The sequence below is a fragment of the Daphnia magna genome, linkage group LG1 (assembly GCF_020631705.1).
Source record: "Daphnia magna isolate NIES linkage group LG1, ASM2063170v1.1, whole genome shotgun sequence".
Classification (NCBI taxonomy): domain Eukaryota; kingdom Metazoa; phylum Arthropoda; class Branchiopoda; order Diplostraca; family Daphniidae; genus Daphnia; species Daphnia magna.
The window spans coordinates 16,460,141-16,477,702 of NC_059182.1; the positions used below are offsets into that span (position 1 = coordinate 16,460,141).

At 36.7% G+C, this 17,562-nt stretch overlaps 3 protein-coding genes and 2 long non-coding RNA genes across 31 annotated transcripts; 4 read left to right on the forward strand and 1 right to left on the reverse strand.

The window, feature by feature from the left end:
* Positions 1-497: 497 nt before the first annotated feature.
* On the forward strand, positions 498-2,166 carry LOC116923064 (keratin-associated protein 6-2). 2 transcript variants are annotated; one of them, XM_045168221.1, is made up of 7 exons: positions 498-656; positions 1,169-1,306; positions 1,383-1,446; positions 1,507-1,644; positions 1,722-1,754; positions 1,831-1,881; positions 2,010-2,166. In XM_045168221.1, the coding sequence occupies exons 1-7, from the start codon at positions 645-647 to the stop codon at positions 2,078-2,080; spliced, it is 507 nt and encodes a 168-aa protein (XP_045024156.1). In that variant the 5' UTR covers positions 498-644; the 3' UTR covers positions 2,081-2,166. The 2 variants fall into 2 exon arrangements, with proteins under 2 accessions (XP_045024156.1, XP_032785489.2); XM_032929598.2 differs by having other exon boundaries at positions 1,383-1,644.
* Positions 2,167-2,642: 476 nt separating this feature from the next.
* Positions 2,643-4,223, forward strand: LOC116923059 (palmitoyl-protein thioesterase 1). 2 transcript variants are annotated; one of them, XM_032929597.2, is made up of 8 exons: positions 2,643-2,868; positions 2,940-3,049; positions 3,107-3,234; positions 3,303-3,461; positions 3,521-3,626; positions 3,710-3,832; positions 3,907-3,980; positions 4,055-4,223. In XM_032929597.2, the coding sequence occupies exons 1-7, from the start codon at positions 2,742-2,744 to the stop codon at positions 3,937-3,939; spliced, it is 786 nt and encodes a 261-aa protein (XP_032785488.1). In that variant the 5' UTR covers positions 2,643-2,741; the 3' UTR covers positions 3,940-3,980; positions 4,055-4,223. The 2 variants fall into 2 exon arrangements, with proteins under 2 accessions (XP_032785488.1, XP_032785487.1); XM_032929596.2 differs by having other exon boundaries at positions 3,710-3,806.
* Positions 4,224-6,932: 2,709 nt separating this feature from the next.
* Positions 6,933-9,599, forward strand: LOC116923113. Of its 9 annotated transcripts, none has more exons than XR_006642607.1 (9): positions 6,933-7,091; positions 7,292-7,454; positions 7,538-7,634; positions 7,711-7,827; positions 8,346-8,412; positions 8,468-8,781; positions 8,973-9,165; positions 9,228-9,308; positions 9,368-9,599. It is a non-coding gene; the product is annotated as an uncharacterized LOC116923113 (long non-coding RNA). The 9 variants fall into 9 exon arrangements; XR_006642614.1 differs by having other exon boundaries at positions 6,978-7,091; positions 7,154-7,454; XR_006642611.1 differs by lacking the exons at positions 6,933-7,091; positions 7,292-7,454; positions 7,538-7,634; positions 7,711-7,827 and having other exon boundaries at positions 7,943-8,412; positions 9,368-9,452; positions 9,523-9,599.
* Positions 9,600-11,123: 1,524 nt separating this feature from the next.
* On the forward strand, positions 11,124-12,960 carry LOC123469378. 2 transcript variants are annotated; one of them, XR_006642630.1, is made up of 6 exons: positions 11,124-11,319; positions 11,385-11,722; positions 11,783-11,854; positions 11,962-12,003; positions 12,064-12,143; positions 12,239-12,960. It is a non-coding gene; the product is annotated as an uncharacterized LOC123469378 (long non-coding RNA). The 2 variants fall into 2 exon arrangements; XR_006642631.1 differs by having other exon boundaries at positions 11,125-11,319; positions 11,422-11,722.
* Positions 12,961-13,024: 64 nt separating this feature from the next.
* LOC123466332 lies at positions 13,025-16,710 on the reverse strand. 16 transcript variants are annotated; one of them, XR_006642615.1, is made up of 10 exons: positions 16,411-16,702; positions 16,048-16,348; positions 15,868-15,964; positions 15,091-15,791; positions 14,919-15,035; positions 14,565-14,819; positions 14,175-14,437; positions 13,783-14,012; positions 13,279-13,720; positions 13,025-13,201 (listed from the first exon to the last, which is right to left on the reverse strand). XR_006642615.1 is itself a non-coding variant. In XM_045168222.1 (4 exons), exons 1-4 carry the CDS (start codon positions 16,493-16,495, stop codon positions 14,897-14,899), a joined length of 438 nt encoding a protein of 145 aa, XP_045024157.1. In that variant the 5' UTR covers positions 16,496-16,710; the 3' UTR covers positions 14,837-14,896. The 16 variants fall into 16 exon arrangements, 1 of the variants encoding a protein (XP_045024157.1); XR_006642625.1 differs by lacking the exon at positions 13,025-13,201 and having other exon boundaries at positions 13,335-13,720; positions 15,091-15,157; positions 15,300-15,791; positions 16,411-16,704; XR_006642623.1 differs by lacking the exon at positions 13,025-13,201 and having other exon boundaries at positions 13,335-13,720; positions 15,091-15,157; positions 15,222-15,791; positions 16,411-16,703.
* Between the last annotated feature and the right edge of the window lie 852 nt (positions 16,711-17,562).

The window sequence follows — 17,562 nt, forward strand, 5'->3', positions numbered from 1 at the left end:
TTCCTCAAACATGGAAAGATACGCCCCTTTTAACCCCTTGTTTAGTTTTTTTTCTTTTCGACTTTCTCCTCGCTGGTTTAGACGAATTCGTGTGTGGCCTTGTTCAAACCTGCATCTCTATTTGCTTATCCGTCTGAGGTCAAATGAAAGCGACTCGAAAGGCAACCTGCGATGCCGCAACACTAAAGCGAAAGTTGATCAACATAAGTTAAGTAAAGTCATAAAGTTGACACCACGTTCTGTGATGATTACATAACCTTGCAGTTGGTTGTTAGAATACGATCGGCTTGTTAGCAAAATATTCAGTGCCCTTTTATTGTTTGTTTATTTCATGGGGGAGGGGGGGGGGTTTAGTTGATCAGGAACAAACTAATGACCGTAAAAAGTGGCCAACACTAGGCGTGGATTTAAAACCATGTCTGTGCTTGTTGTTTACCGAAAAAGGGAAAGCGAATAACCGTTTTTTTTTTTTTTTTTGGTAACTTTCGGTATTGTTTTACTAAGCCTCCTCATGTCAGACGTGAGACCGGAAACCTCTTGTCCCACTTTGATGAGGTATAAAATAAGCAACACTCCACTGATGAGGCTATAGTTTGGTGTAAAGATTGGTACTCGACAGACTTCCAATATCACGAACAACGAACATGAGGTCTTTGGTAAGTCTTATTTTCAAAACATTTTTTACTTCGTGACAAACTGTTGTTCGATCAGACTTTCTTATAACTTAATGGTGCGTTGTAGCGTTAGGAAAACGAATAATACAAGAGGATTGAAAATAGTTTTCAGTGTTCACTAGAGTGAAAATAAAAACTAAAAGAGATTTATTTCCGGGGCTTATTGATGTGTTGATAAAATGATCGCAAAAATTGATTTCATTTGATGTTACACAAGGACTGAACTTCCTCTGTAATAAGGCGAATATTCCATTTCACCTTTCGTGATGAAAACCCTTTCCATATGATACAGGTATCATGTTAAATAGGTCGATAAATACCCATCTTCCTGTTTTCTAATTTTTTTGGCTGACAACAGGAAATAACTATTTACAACTTTCTTGTTTGTCACTTTTAACTTTTGTTTATCATTTCTGTTCTAATGTGAACGAAAAATCCCGCATGAAAGTTTGGAAATTCTATCAACACATTGTTCTTTTGTTTTACTTTTCTAGCAAACATCCGCCGTGTTGCGCTTGTTTTTCCTGGCAGTTATGATGTATTCGACATCAGCACAAATCTCATCCGCTGAAAATGATCCAGAAGCAAAAAGCCAATCCCTATCGGTCGATCCAAGATTATCTAAGAAAACCGTAACATATTTTAACCCGGAAATTTATCTGAACTCATTTTAACGCGTACAATGTCTTTCCTCTAACGCTTTCATAGGCCTTAGCAAGTCCACACTATGGTGGAGGGTATGGCGGAGGTTACGGCGGAGGTTACGGCGGGGGCTACGGCGGGGGCTACGGCGGGGGCTACGGCGGGGGCTACGGCGGAGGCTACGGTGGAGGCTACGGGGGAGGATACGGAGGCGGAGGTGGCTCTATTCCTCCAGTATACCCACCGTATCCCGGAGGAAGTTATGGTGGCGGCGGAAGTTATCCAGGCTATGGTTACACTGGATATGGTTACTATCCGCCCATAAACAGTACGAACGCATAATCTGAATCCTTATTATGTAAAAATGAATCAAATTTTGCTTCCTTTATCCAAATGTGTAACTAGATAATGGAAATGGATATGGATACAGCGGTTATGGTAAAGGCAATCTTTAGTTAAACATATTTGAAGCATTAACGCAAGTAGTATGAACGGATCTTGTTACCTATTTTAGGTGGTTACGGCACTTACGGTCCCGGTTATAATACCGGCTACAACGGATATGGTAAAAAAAAAAAGAAAAATAGAAAAAAACAAAAACAAAAAAACATTGTTCCTTTACAGATCGCTATTCACTGTTTATACTGTTATATTGTTTATTCCAAAATAAAGTATCATCTTTTTTTTTGGTAGGCCTCGTAGGAAGCGGCACGTACGGTATTGGCTATGGCGTTAACGGTGTCAGCGTGGGGGTTGCCGGCTGAAGAGGCGCTCGATTTGTTCAAAATTTGTATCCATAATCATAGTTGTATCCATAATCACACACCAATATATTAAGACTCCAAAATCATCAAGGCCTTTCTTTTGAACAATACTTTATTGATAAGACATTTCAAGGGGGGTTAAGGAGGCGTTAAGTGTTGACTAAGAGCTATACAGTTGTTACAAGGTACCGTAAAGGAGACTAACAACATATCAATTACTGGAGCACTCTGGCACAGGTATACTTCATAGTGATGGGATCTGGCTTGACATTTTTTCTTTGGTGTAAAAAAAAAACTTCTTTTATCTAGTTTTAAATTCTGTGTTATTCGGTGTCTGGATCAAAATGAAATCTCCGGTAAGGTTTCTTGCTATTGCTGATGCCCAAAAGATTTGTATTAAAAAAAAATTATAAGAATTATGGTATGGTATTGGGAACTTTGCGAAGAGCGTGAGCGGTTTGGTATTGAAAAAAAAATAAAAATAAACATTTTCAATCTTGTGTGTCCATCTTCAGGGGGACGGTCACACTACGTTTACGGCAATAGACAAAAAAAAAAAAATGCGTAATGTTTGGGGAGTGAGGGAATTCCGAATTGTCAAATGTCAAATGTGCGAGACTGCCTTCAAAAAGTGCATTGAGTGCTTGAAAGCCTACAAATCATGTCGGTTTTGCACTGTAATGCACTTTTTACATCGAGGATGAAGTTTGTCCTTCTGTCGTTTCTTGTCTTAATTAATTTTCAAATTTGTTTGTCGGTATTACCGATTGTTATCTGGCATGGCTTAGGTAATCCAGTTATGCAAAGATTTTGGTTCTTTGACTAATAATACGTTTATATTCCATGATTCCTTCTCTAGGAGATGTATGCTGTAATCCCTTGAGCATTGGTGGCTTACAAAAGTTTATACAACAAGAAATTCCTGATGTTTATGTTATTTCATTAAAGATTGGGAAAACCATCAAAGAGGTGATAATGCATATTAATGTTTTCTCTAGAACAAGGTGTGATAACTCTATATTTAAGGATTTTGAGAATGCTTACATAAAAAATGCAAACGATCAAGTCAAATTTGTCTGTGACCTCATCAGAAATGATTCAAAATTAGCTCTAGGATATCAAGGTCTTGGTATCTCCCAAGGAGGGCAATTCTTGTAATTCCTGTACTACCTTTTATAGAAATAGATTGTGTTAGTTACATCAATTCTTTTGTGTTTGGCAGGAGAGCTGTAGCTCAACGATGCCCTAATCCTCCAATGGCTAATCTGATCACTCTTGGCTCTCAACATCAAGGTGTGTATGGGCTCCCTCGGTGCTTGGGGGATGATGTCAAGTTTTGTAACTACATTCGGACGTTGCTCAACCACGGAGCTTACAAAAAGTGTGTACTCAAACCTATACTTATCTCAAGATTTTTTAAATTATCGGCATTCGGTCTAGATGGATTCAAAATTTCATCGCCCCGGCAGAGTATTGGCATGATCCATTGGATGAGGAGACATACAAAGAAGCAAGTGTATTTCTTGCCGATATAAATAATGAGAGGGTAATGAATTAGCTCAGATATAGAACATGATGTCTTAGATCTTGGATGATAGTCTTATGAACTTTGCTTTTTTCTCATTACAGGCAATCAATGAAACTTATAAAACTAATTTGCAACAGCTGAAAAACTTTGTCATGGTAAAGTTTACGAAAGATACGGTTGTACAACCAATTGAAACAGGTAAAATTTCAAATCGGCAACTGTTGGTAATTTTATTTATATATATATGAGTTTTTTTTTGTTGTTGCATACTTTATAATTGTAATCGTGTAAATTACAGAATGGTTTGGTTTTTATCGCGAAAATGATTTGAATTCAACTTATACTCTTCAAGAGTCACCACTCTATATAGAGGTATAGTTCCATCATCTAATTAGTTGACTATTGTTATTTTCAAATTCCTCTTCTTTTGTTGCCACCTTTGACAGGATCGCCTAGGCTTACGTACCATGGATAGCCAAGGTAAACTTCATTTCTTGAAAGTAGAAGGGGATCACATTCAGTTTAGTCAGATTTGGTTTAAACAAACCATTATTGAGAAGTTCTTACGTTGAAATATGTAAAGTGTTACAACAATAAAGCTAAGTTACAACAATATCTTCTTTCTAACGGTTTACATAATCTCGATAGATAACGGATATAAGGACTGCACAACTGCTAGATTTTGATAGTGCACTTGTTTAGTTCCATAGTTATTAATATGAATGGCACAGTGGTATAAGAGATAAGACACTACTCACAACAATAATGATCTGAGTTCGATTCCCATGACCTATAATTATTTTGGTGTTGAAAATTTGTCTGGGAAAATAGTGATTTGACGGTCGAAATCGTTGATAGTTTAAAGGTTTTTGAACAATTTGAAACTCAAAAGGTACTAATTGTTTTCTCTGTGCTTAGTTCACGATGCCCACGATCTATGACTCATCCGGCCAGTTAATTGCAGAATATCAATACACCGATATTTTTAGGGGGATTTTAAAGTTAATGAATTTAAAGTTATAAATTTTAGTACATAGGAAAACTATTTGCCGTTCTCCAAAAACAAAGCAGCTTTACAAATATTTTAGGGCTTATTCGAAAAATTATATCGATACTCGTTCACAAAGTTTACTGGAGATCTAGGATTAACCGAAAAAACAATGCAAACAACCATATCTCTGTGGTATCATACAGTACATGTGATTCAAAGTATCAGAGTTAAAATCTCATAACCTCTACATCTTTTTTTTTTCGTTAAGGGTATTGCAATTTATTTTTCATAAGCTTTGGGTTATGACGATTTCGCAATTAGAAATCGTATTTAATTTCATCGTGTAGCATTAAAAATAAAATAAACTTGATACAAGGGGCCCTCACTCCGTTCGGGAAGTTCCCGAATCCCGATAGGGTTGGGCTGTAGTTGCTCTTGAATCGCGGCAACCGTATATGCTCTGAGAAACTGCATGTCACACTACATGTCACACAGTATAATCAAAACTGATAGCTAATTTCGATTATGTAAATGATTTTCTCGTTAAATTAGCCGATTTTAAAATAAACGAAAATAAAGTATTGTTACCACCCCAACTTTATATTTTGTTGTTTACGTAAAGTTTAAAAAAGTATAAGGCCAATTGAAAAATAAATTTGATTTCCGTGATTAGCATTCAATTCTGAATTGAAATCATGTATTTTAAACAAAAGTTGAAATTTGGCCAAAAATGGAAAAGTGGGAAGGGGTTCCCATTTTTGTTAAATCTGCGAAAAACGTCATCTCATAGAATTCGACAAAAATATCACAGAATAATCTAAATTGAACGTTGAATTTAATTAAGTTGCTGGTTTTCTTGTTAGACCGCTTGTAAAAAAACAAAACAAAATGCTGCCCTCTTTTAAAACTTAGTTTTGGGCTTTTTCTGATTCCAAGTGTTTGCCACTCTGGATCAGTTTCATCCAAAAATCGATTAATTGAGTTTGAGTGGAACACCAATATTTTATTAGCTTCTTATTTTGGTTGTAATAGGTTAAGTTTTATTGAATTCCAAGTCAAAGTTCTAAGCCGAATTTTAATACAATAGAGCAAGTGACTGACGCGTACCCCCAATGTTTTACGAACGCACCTTGGTGTTTTAAGATAGCTTTTGCGGCTGGAAGCCATGTTTGTATCGAGATACAAACATGGCCGCCAGCCGCAATTTCTCTCTTAAAATACAGTGCCGGTCCAGTTATAGAACCGCCTAGCTATGGAACCGGCTCGGTTATCGAACCGATTTTTCTTTGCCGTGTTTCAGCGCCACCGTTGGCCGTATTATGTTCTATATCGATTTTCTATGGCGGGAATGAATGGGTTTTGCCTTTTAAAACATGCAAAAAAATAGTACTGTAATGGGTTTTATCTTTTTAGGCAATGTTGTACATTGGTTCAATGACCCAACTAATAATAATAGGCGGTAAAGTTATTCATACCAAATACAATAATAATAGGCGGTAAAGTTATTCATACCAAATACAACATAATAAAATGGCTTCCACTATTCATTCTTATCTTCTAGCACCTTGTTACATTCCAGTCCTTCTACCAACTCTAATTTCTTTTTCCTTCTGGTATGACAACAGTTCTTCTAGTTCATCAAACCACTTCCTCTGTGGATGGTCCCCCACCAATGAAGATACACTAGTATCTCACCATTCATAGCCATAGACTATATTACACATATATTAAAAATCTTTTTAAGTTAGTCATAGCAACGGTTCGAACACGGGACTATAGATCCATGACGAACAGCATTACCACTCTGCTATGTGCCCTTACATTCTAAGACCGTCAAAGTTTGAGGGATGAAAGAACCAACGATAGGTGGCACTAAGATCGGGTGCTTGGTTATAGAACCAACGCGGTTCTATAACTGGACCGGCACTGTAGTAAGGTGCATTCGTAAAACAGTAGGGGGTACGCGTCAGTCACTTGCTCTAAGCTCTATAACTACGGAACACCGTTTGATCCATTTTTTTATAAACAACTCTTAAGCCTCGCTTACACTAGAGGTTTTTCTTAAGCTTTTAGTTCCTTAATCTTTTAATAATATAATATACTTAAATAATATCTTATAATAAATAGCATTACATATATAATATCTTATAATAATACCTTAACTTCTTAAAATTAAAAGCTTAAAAGCTTAAAAAACCCTCTAGTGTAAGCGAGGCTTAATCGCTAGCTGATCGTTTCTGTAGCAAATAAATAGATGACTAGCACTGCCATCTGATGTTAAAAAATGATACTAATAGGAGGGATTTGAATAGACCACGCCTTCAACGAAGGAGGAGTCCACTACATATTGAATTTATCGGTCGATTGTTAGGCCCATTTCGATCGCTAATGTACAGTCAATGGCGGCATGGCGGAGACGCGCATTGGAACTTGGAAGTGGATGCATGTGCGACTTGATGTGGCGTTGCATGTGGGAGGCTCCATTGGTAATGGTAAGCGTATTAATAAATTAGGGTATGTAAGGCAATGAGCTATGCCATAATATCTCACTTAGTTGGCAGACTGGTCATTTGATGATACGTGTGAACAGTGATAGTGCTTGGGTGCCTTAAGAGGGAATCGCAGAACATAGCCATAGAGCTAGAAGTCATAGAAGATTTTTAAATTGTTATTTGATTTTGTGTTGTTTCAGCAGTAGTATGTCCTTCAACAATCTGTTATGTCCAAACATGGAATGAGTCGCATGTGACTAAGTCAACCAAATGTGGCAACAACAATTAGTCAGCAATGGAATTAGTCAGTGGAAAACAACACATTCATTCCTGAGGATGGTTTTGAGTTTATCTATGCTTAATGTATGTTAAATTTTTATTGTTATTATTTTAAATTAACATCTGAGGTTTTTCTTTATCATGATTGAAATTTGCCATGTTTTCAGGCCAACTGGAAGGATTCCTCTTTTTCACAGAACTTTACCATTTTCATGGTATACTTAACTGTTTGTCAGCGGATTGTCACTTGGCATCATTAGAATGGTACAGTATATTTGCCCATTATTTCTTTTAGTTTTTGTTTGTGATCATATGTCTCACAGTGTTTGCATTTCTTCAGGTATGGTCCATATCAGCAGTGTTATGATGCACTTCTTAATACACCAATCGCTCAGAAAATATTCAAATTGAAATTATGGAAATTTCTGCCCTTCATGCAGAACTGCACAATGATGGGGTTCGTATAAACAAGCTTGAAATGACAAAACCAACAGTATTTTTGGTTTGGCTTACACATGCAGCTCTATGGCATGTTGATGTTAGCTAAATTGTTATTAATCATAGGGGTAGGTAGTATGAAATGAAATATCTTCTCTTGGATGTTTGTGCCTATGTATTTGTTTGAGATGACTCTTGATACAGGAAGCTTTTCCTGCTTCTTACGAAAAGGGATATTGGATGCCTTAATGTCTAATACCAACCAAGTGTCATTGCAAAGATAGGTCAAAGATATATTAATATAGATTACACTCTGAGTGATGGTGACATGGTAAAAAGAGAGAGCAGTATGAATATTTGCTGCATCATTTACTTCTATTATTTATATCTTCAAGGTATCTTACTGATTTCTATTGGTTTTATTTGTGGAAAGAATATCTCGAGCGGGAGAATTGGATCACAATTGACTAGATGTTTTACTATTTTAAATGAGTTTATCACAAAGAATTTTTTACTGATTCATGTTCTGTAATGTAGGTAGAATAATCGCAATGTCGTGGTAGTAATTCGCGAGAGATATGCCAATAGGGTTTCGCTGTTTTCAGTAAGTGTATCAGCAAGAATGTTATACTGAAGCCAACTTAATTTCTTTAATGTAGATTCGCAATCGTAATGGATTTGAAGAGGATATTGATGGAGTTTTGGTATAAAAAAGTACATGTTCGTTGGAAGGGCACCGAAGAGTTCCGGATCCTTTTACTATCGCACATATTATGGTATTTTTACAAAAATCATTGAAGTGCTTATTTGGAACCCATTTTTTTCTGTGGCCCCGTTTCCCCCTTGACTTATAAGTAAGTATAAGTAAATCCGGAAGATAAACGTCGAATTGTTGGCGATATGTTTGTCAAAGTGATAGATAGAACGGCTAACGATTTAAATGTCACTTGGGATAATCTACTTCTCGGATAAGGTATCAAATTTCTCTTTTTTGTTGTTGCATGTATTATATTGCCTTATATCACTGCATAGCTTTTATTAACCATAGTTTACTTTTACAACTATCAAAATCTTGAAAAGATGAAGTAGAAAAACTATATATTTTTTTTTTTTCGTGGCGAAACCGGTTGCCTCAACCGCTGACATTTCCCGTATATTTTCAAGACATCTAGGGGAGAAATAACTAACTCCGTAGAATTTTTATTGGTATGTCAGCTGTCCCGTCAGCTGTTCCATTTCGCGTGGCTTCGGACAGAGGATGGCTGCTGAAACGAACGTCTCTTCTTGAAATTTTACCACTGATTCCGTGTATTTTGAGTTGCATCTTGTGAATTCAATCAATGCAGAGTTGTTCAAGGTATTATGGCAAAAATTCATGTCAAAGTAACATCGTACCACTTATATTTTAAATTTTTAAAGGAGCCATAAAGACTCATCATAACGATTCCGAAATGGTTCGTCAGTTTCGCATTTACGGTAGTGTAGTAGAACCTCTTAAAGGTAATTGCGTTGTAGCATTCCAGTAAGATCTTTACTCTTTTCGCAATTTTTCCCAACAGATTTCATTTCCTTAAAGATGAAGTAAGGTCTTAGGTCGTGAGCTGGGTCTGTCCACAGTATTACTGGAATGTTACCCGTTTCCTGGTCCTGGTTATATATTTATATTTAGTTATATTATTATTCTTAAAACCCAGAGGTGTTCTTCACTTTTCAGGGGATTGATTGATGATACTTGTTGATTAATCCATGAAGAATGGATAAGTGGAGGGTAATAAAAGTTTAAAATTGTAATTCCTCGTGGCATTTTCATTCACGCATACGGGGCAGCTCGAAAGCAGACAAACCATTGAAAGGGCCTTGCGTAGTCTAGCTGCATCCAGCCAGATACTAGTAGAACCCAAAACATTGTTTTGACAAGTACTGTCATATTTCGGTTGCAGGTTTTCACTAAATACCAAGTAAGTAAGTGGTTTAATCGTGTTAAATGTATGATTTTTCGATTCAAGTCTATTAAGGTGTCAGAACTGAAATTGTACTTTTAGAAGTTTTAAAACACCGCATAGCTTTTAATAACAATAGTTTACTTTTAGAATTATCAAAATCTTGTTAACCATTTGAAGGAGAACAAAATCCATTTTTTAGATTTCCGGAATTTCGACTTTCGGTTTTACTTCCGGTTTTAAAATACCAAATAACTCCTTATTTGTGGGTCTGTCAGATAAAACATTCACATTTTCGTGATCCTCGTCTAATTTGGGGTCGATTCCAAGTATAAACACAAAATACCCCAAAATCGTCAAAAATCGCAAGTTTTCCTGAATTAGTTCATGAAAAATCGCGATTTTTGTTTAAATTTAATAAGGATCACGAAAATCCTACTCATTTTGTTATGGGATCATTATTTCCTGAGATATTGGCTCCTTCCGGTTACTTCCGGAAAATTTCCGTGACAATATGCAAAAAGTAAAAAATTACCTTTAATGTTCTAACAATTTTGATATACTTTTCTCGCATTCGTTAGGGTGTGGTAGCTATTATTCCGTTATTTTCTTGCTTTCAACACTACAGGCTACGACAGTTTTACCTACCAATGTTTAGCCGTTTCGTGCTGCAACTAGTAGTCTATTTTCTAGGATGTAATGCCTAAAATTGGAATTCAGCTATCAGAGATTAACAAAATTCAAGTACTCTAAAGCAAGTATTGTAACGTTTTCAACATTCAAAATAAAATATAATTTTTGGTTCTAGGCGGAAACTCTAGATGGCGTTTTTGTGCGTTTATGATGAAGGCACAGGTAGTCTGTGATGAAGATTATGAGCATAGACAACGAAGTGGAAGACCGCTAACGCCTATATCCCTCTGTAGCGATGCGCGTGAGATGCCGCATGGTGGCGCTGAGTCCGCTAAGATAATAATTTTGGGTTTCCCTACTGATCCAATGCTTCACACACCGTAATTTTTAATTAAATCATGCAGTTCACTTTGGTATGCACATGTAAATTAAGCACAAAAATTCAGCATATCGTGTGAATTATTTCATATTTTTAGTGGTTGGGTAACCTACGTTCATAAAATGTTTTATTTTCACCCATTTTCCCTATCTCGAAAATTCGAAAAAAAAAAATTTTTGTCTCGGGAAATGGGGAAAAATAAAACATTTTATGAAAGTAGGTTACCCAACCACTAAAAATATAAAATAATTCACACGATATGCTGAATTTTTGTGTTTAATTTACATGTGCATACCAAAGTGATACCGTGCATGATTTAATTAAAAATTACGGTGTGTGAAGCATTGGATCAGTAGGGAAACCCAAAATTATTATCTTAGCGGACTCAGCGCCACTATGCGGCATCTCACGCGCATCGCTACCTACCGTCCTCTCAGCCTTATGGCCCCCTTCGTGGTCTTCCACTTCGTTGTCTATGATTATGAGTAACAAGTTAAATGGGTGTTTGTTACGTTACGCTGTTATGTGTTTCAAAGGATTTTTCGTCAAAAAATTTACGGTATGTTGTTATCTATTCAGTATTGCTATCGTTAGGTATATATTGAAAAGAAACCCTTTAAATAGATTGCTTTTTGTCTGTGTTGGTGTTTCGCCTTGTCAGCTATGCTAGCTGCTGATAGCTGCTGAACCAGCAGTCTGCATTCCTGCTATCAATGTACCACAAGAGATCTTGACACTTTGAGAAGGCCACTATTGCTTACATGAAGATCACCATCCAGTTCAAGTACTGTTAATGGACCTCAAGCCTTTTGTTTAAGCTTAGTGATGTGTTCTCTCGTCAGTCAACAACAGTCTTCATCTACTTTGTTGCTAACCATCCACCCTCAGCATCCCAGGTATCCAGATTTCCAAGTTTCTCTGATTAGCCAACCATCATCAAAACCCTTCAGCTCTTAAATGTGGTATTTCAGAACATAACTTATCTTCCACTACACACATCTGTAACAATTTTCTCTACACAGGCTTCTCTTCCTCACTTCTTAATCTGCTGAATGCCAACACTGAATAAGATTCATCATCATTGCCTTTCCATGGTATTTTAATTTAGTGGATTATCTGGATTTCTCAGTTTTAATAAATCTTTATTGTATACACGGAAATCTTCATTGTTAATCCTGCTGTTCTTCTCACCGTTACTTAGCCAGCTCACATGGATAGGCTTTAACAGCATCTCCATTTTTTGGTATTTTAAGTTTCTATATTATGGAGCATTGGTGTGTTGTAACAAAAGCTTCTATGGTAGGACTGCAAATATTCATCTTCTTCGGTACGACACTGCCGTTTTGACAATTTCGGCAGTTTCGCCCCCAGTGGACCACACGCGTAAGTTCTTTGTCTTTTTCATCGTTTTATCAGACAAATGCCATTTCCCGCTCAAAATCACTTACTTCTTTTTTTGCCTCATTTAATCTATTTAGAACTACATTTTCTTCGTCATCCTGTCGTTGTTGTCTACGACTTCACCTCATCGCTGTCTTCGTTGATGTCTTCGCCTTCATCTCCGTCTCGTCGTCTTAGTCGTCTTCTCCTTCATCTCCGTCTCGTCGTCTTAGTCGTCTTCTCCTTCATCTCCGTCTCGTCGTCTTAGTCGTCTTCTCCTTCATCTCCGTCTCGTCGTCTTAGTCATCTTCGCCTTCACCTTCGTCTCGGCGTCTTCGCCGTCTTTGTCTACGCCATCACCTCGTCGCCGGCTTCTCTTTCGCCCTTCACGTTGAGAATTCACCGTGGATCTTCGCTCTGGTATTGTTTTGTTTTACATTATTATGTTTAAGTTAACCCGTTGGCTGCCACCCCGTTTGCGTCCCATTTTTTTTGTAGCTTGTAGGGACCGGCCGCAATGGCCTACGCCGAAAGGCACCTTAGGCAATGCACCAGTAGGGACTTCTCTTTGTCGATGTGGTGGCGGATTCCTGAGGGTGTGCATTCCCTGTAATGGATTCCGTCACCGTGTCAGCCCGGACTTGTCTTCGGACAAGTCCCACCTTGTTCGCGATCCTTAAGACGCGATGTTTAGTTACTGTAGTTTAAGCAACCTACGGGTTGCGTGGCCTGGCAGCCAACGGGTTAACTTAGTTTAGTGTATGTATGTTTGTGTAAATATTTGTGTGTATGTATATTGTTATAAAAAATAGTGGTGGAATTGTTGGGAGGAGGTGGGACAATAAAAACAATTTCAATTTTAATTTATTCTTTGTGTTAATTTCATTTCACCTTATTGGAATTTATGCAAATCAAAGATAAACTTAGATTATTTGTTTTCCCAACCTATTTCACTCTAAGTCCAGCCTTTTCACAAGTACTTATTTCAATAGATTTCACAGTCGGTGAAACATCAGTGAATAAATTGTTTTCTTTGTTCCATTAGACTTCAAGTGCAATCACTTGAAAAAAAAAAGCAAAAAATGACTGAAACAAACTAACTTCACATGGTAGCATCACAAAAGGAGTTAACCATTACCTTCTTTAACTCCTTTGTTTCCATTGAATGAAGTAATAATTCTACAAACACAAGAATGATACTGGATATGTTTTATTTAAACTGACAACATAACATTACTGTCACCGAGTGACTCCAACGCCAATGAAACACATCAGGTGCCTCCAGGATCTCTGCAAATTAAAACTGTTGACCACTATAGAAAAAACCAAGTCATTGAATGATTTTGCGGCCACCACAGTACATCAGGTACACCTCAAAGACCTGAAAGCATGATTTAAAAAACAAACTAATACCAATAAATTCAAACCTCACCTGATGACACCTCCAAGAATCTAAGAGATTTGGATAGAGAAAAAGATTATAAAGAACTACTCTTTTTACCTATCACCTTTGAAACAAAATGGGTATATCAGACTAATGGAGATGAAAAACGTACTAGCAAAGTCAAGCCATGTTCCTCCTTTAAAAATTTAAAATATAAGTGGTACGATGTTACTTTGACATGAATTTTTGCCATAATACCTTGAACAACTCTGCACTAGTTGAATTCACAAGATGCAACTCAAAATACACGGAATCAGTGGTAAAATTTCAAGAAGAGACGTTCGTTTCAGCAGCCATCCTCTGTCCGAAGCCACGCGAAATGGAACAGCTGACGGGACAGCTGACATACCAATAAAAATTCTACGGAGTTAGTTATTTCTCCCCTAGATGTCTTGAAAATATACGGGAAATGTCAGCTGTTGAGGCAACTGGTTTCGCCACGAAAAAAAAAAATATATATATATAATTTTTCTACTTCCTCATTTTTTCAAGATTTTGATAGTTGTAAAAGTAAACTATGGTTAATAAAAGCTATGCAGTGATATAAGGCAATATAATACATGCAACAACAAAAAAGAGAAATTTGGTACCTTATCCGAGAAGTAGATTATCCCAAGTGACATTTAAATCGTTAGCCGTTCTATCTATCACTTTGACAAACATATCGCCAACAATTCGACGTTTATCTTCCGGATTTACAGTCCGACACAACGACAAAGTTTGGCGACCATGCACGTTGGTGGAAGCATCGTAGAAAGTAAATCTTGCTTTAGCAACCCAAAACAATTCGAAACATCAAATCTGATTGCTGGTATGACAATAGAAATGAGAAGCCACTGTCTGGAAAAGAAATCTGTTAAAGAAAAAGAATTATAAACCATAGAATTTGAGATGTGACAGGACGACGTATCAATTAATCTCGTATCAAACTTTGGCCAATTATAAGATTCGGAAAGGTCCAGAAAAGTATCTCAAATTACCCGAAGATTGAGCCCGAGTTGCTGTAAACTAGTGACGACTTGATCGGATTCGTCTTTACGCAGGAAACCGTTATCGATATGGATGTTATGCACTCGCGACGAGTCGTCACTCTGTAGAAGTGCTTTATAGAAAAGGGCAGCAAAAACGGCGGAATCGAATTCGAAAGGATTACCTAAACGAGTATAATTCTTTGATGATTCTCTCCCACAGTTTTTGAATCATTCTTCTTCTTTTAGCCTTTAGTTTTACACGCACTAAAGGGTTAAAGAAAATAATATAAATCAAGGGGGAAACAGGGCCACAGAAAAAAAAGGGGTTCCAAATAAGCACTTCAATGATTTTTGTAAAAATACCATAATATGTGCGATAGTAAAAGGATCCGGAACTCTTCGGTGCCCTTCCAACGAACATGTACTTTTTTATACCAAAACTCCATCAATATCCTCTTCAAATCCATTACGATTGCGAATCTACATTAAAGAAATTAAGTTGGCTTCAGTATAACATTCTTGCTGATACACTTACTGAAAACAGCGAAACCCTATTGGCATATCTCTCGCGAATTACTACCACGACATTGCGATTATTCTACCTACATTACAGAACATGAATCAGTAAAAAATTCTTTGTGATAAACTCATTTAAAATAGTAAAACATCTAGTCAATTGTGATCCAATTCTCCCGCTCGAGATATTCTTTCCACAAATAAAACCAATAGAAATCAGTAAGATACCTTGAAGATATAAATAATAGAAGTAAATGATGCAGCAAATATTCATACTGCTCTCTCTTTTTACCATGTCACCATCACTCAGAGTGTAATCTATATTAATATATCTTTGACCTATCTTTGCAATGACACTTGGTGGTATTAGACATTAAGGCATCCAATGTCCCTTTTCGTAAGAAGCAGGAAAAGCTTCCTGTATCAAGAGTCATCTCAAACAAATACATAGACACAAACATCCAAGAGAAGATATTTCATTTCATACTACCTACCCCTATGACTAATAACAATTTAGCTAACATCAACATGCCATAGAGCTGCATGTGTAAGCCAAACCAAAAATACTGTTGATTTTGTCATTTCAAGCTTGTTTATACGAACCCCATCATTGTGCAGTTCTGCATGAAGGGCAGAAATTTCCATAATTTCAATTTGAATATTTTCTGAGGGATTGGTGTATTAAGAAGTGCATCATAACACTGCTGATATGGACCATACCTGAAGAAATGCAAACACTGTGAGACATATGATCACAAACAAAAACTAAAAGAAATAATGGGTAAATATACTGTACCATTCTAATGATGCCAAGTGACAATCCGCTGACAAACAGTTAAGTATACCATGAAAATGGTAAAGTTCTGTGAAAAAGAGGAATCCTTCCAGTTGGCCTGAAAACATAGCAAATTTCAATCATGATAAAGAAAAACCTCAGATGTTAATTTAAAATAATAACAATAAAAATTTAACATACAATAAGCATAGATAAACTCAAAACCATCCCCAGGAATGAATGTGTTGTTTTCCACTGACTAATTCCATTGCTGATTAATTGTTGTTGCCACATTTGGTTGACTTAGTCACATGCGACTCATTCCATGTTTGGACATAACAGATTGTTGAAGGACATACTACTGCTGAAACAACACAAAATCAAATAACAATTTAAAAATCTTCTATGACTTTTAGCTCTATGGCTATGTTCTGCGATTCCCTCTTAAGGCACCCAAGCACTATCACTGTTCACACGTATCATCAAATGACCAGTCTGCCAACTAAGTGAGATATTATGGCATAACTCATTGCCTTACATACCCTAATTTATTAATACGCTTACCATTACCAATGGAGCCTCCCACATGCAACGCCACATCAAGTCGCACATGCATCCACTTCCAAGTTCCAATGCGCGTCTCTGCCATGCCGCCATTGACTGTACATTAGCGATCGAAATGGGCCTAACAATCGATCGATAAATTCAATATGTAGTGGACTCCTCCTTCGTTGAAGGCGTGGTCTATTCAAATCCCTCCTATTAGTGTCGTTTTTTAACGTCAGATGGCAGTGCTAGTTAGCTATTTATTTGCTACAGAAACGATCAGCTAGCGATAAGAGTTGTCTATAAAAAAATGGATCAAACGGCTTTCCGTAGCAGTGTGCAAAAATATGATTTATCAACAGTAATTTTGGTTTATATGTGGCTTTCACATGCAAATCTATGACAAATATTTACAATAGCTAAACTGTTTGTTCCTATACTCAGCCCTACAGTGTGCAAAAATAGGGAGTGGGAAAAATTCTGCTTATTGTGCTGATCTGCAGAATGCCAGATTCACGTAAGCAATCTTGAAATGACCTATCAACCGTAATTTGGGTTTATATTTGACTTTCATATGCAAATATATGACAAATATTTATATTACCTAAACTGCTATTGAACAAAGGACTACACAGTATTAAAAGACTCTTCCCTTATGGAAATTTTTAGCTGTGGACTTTCTTTAGATGACTCTTGTATCACAAATATTTCCCTGCTTCTTGGAACAAGGAACATAGGATGAGTCTTTCCATTACTCGTTATTGTCATTATCGGGTCGGGTAATCGGGTAGCATATGGAAACACAAAATTATTTTATCAGTATGCTAGCTATTAGTTATTAAATTGTTAGTGGCTTGTTGGATACGTTTCTGTCGGCGACGCGGGAGATCCGCGTTCTAGACTTGGATGAGATAACTGTTTACTTTTCATACGGATGCGGTCACTTTTGAGTGGGAAAGTGGGAACCCTTTCCACTTTTTCATTTTTGGCAAAATTTCAAATTTTTCTTAAAATTCATAATTTCGATTCAGAATTGAACGATAATCACGGAAATCCAGTTTATTTTTCAATTTATCTTACAGTTTATCAACTAAACGTAAAAAACATAAACTGATGTTGGGGCGATAACAGCACTTTGTTTTATTTTATTTTAAAAGCGACTGATTTAAC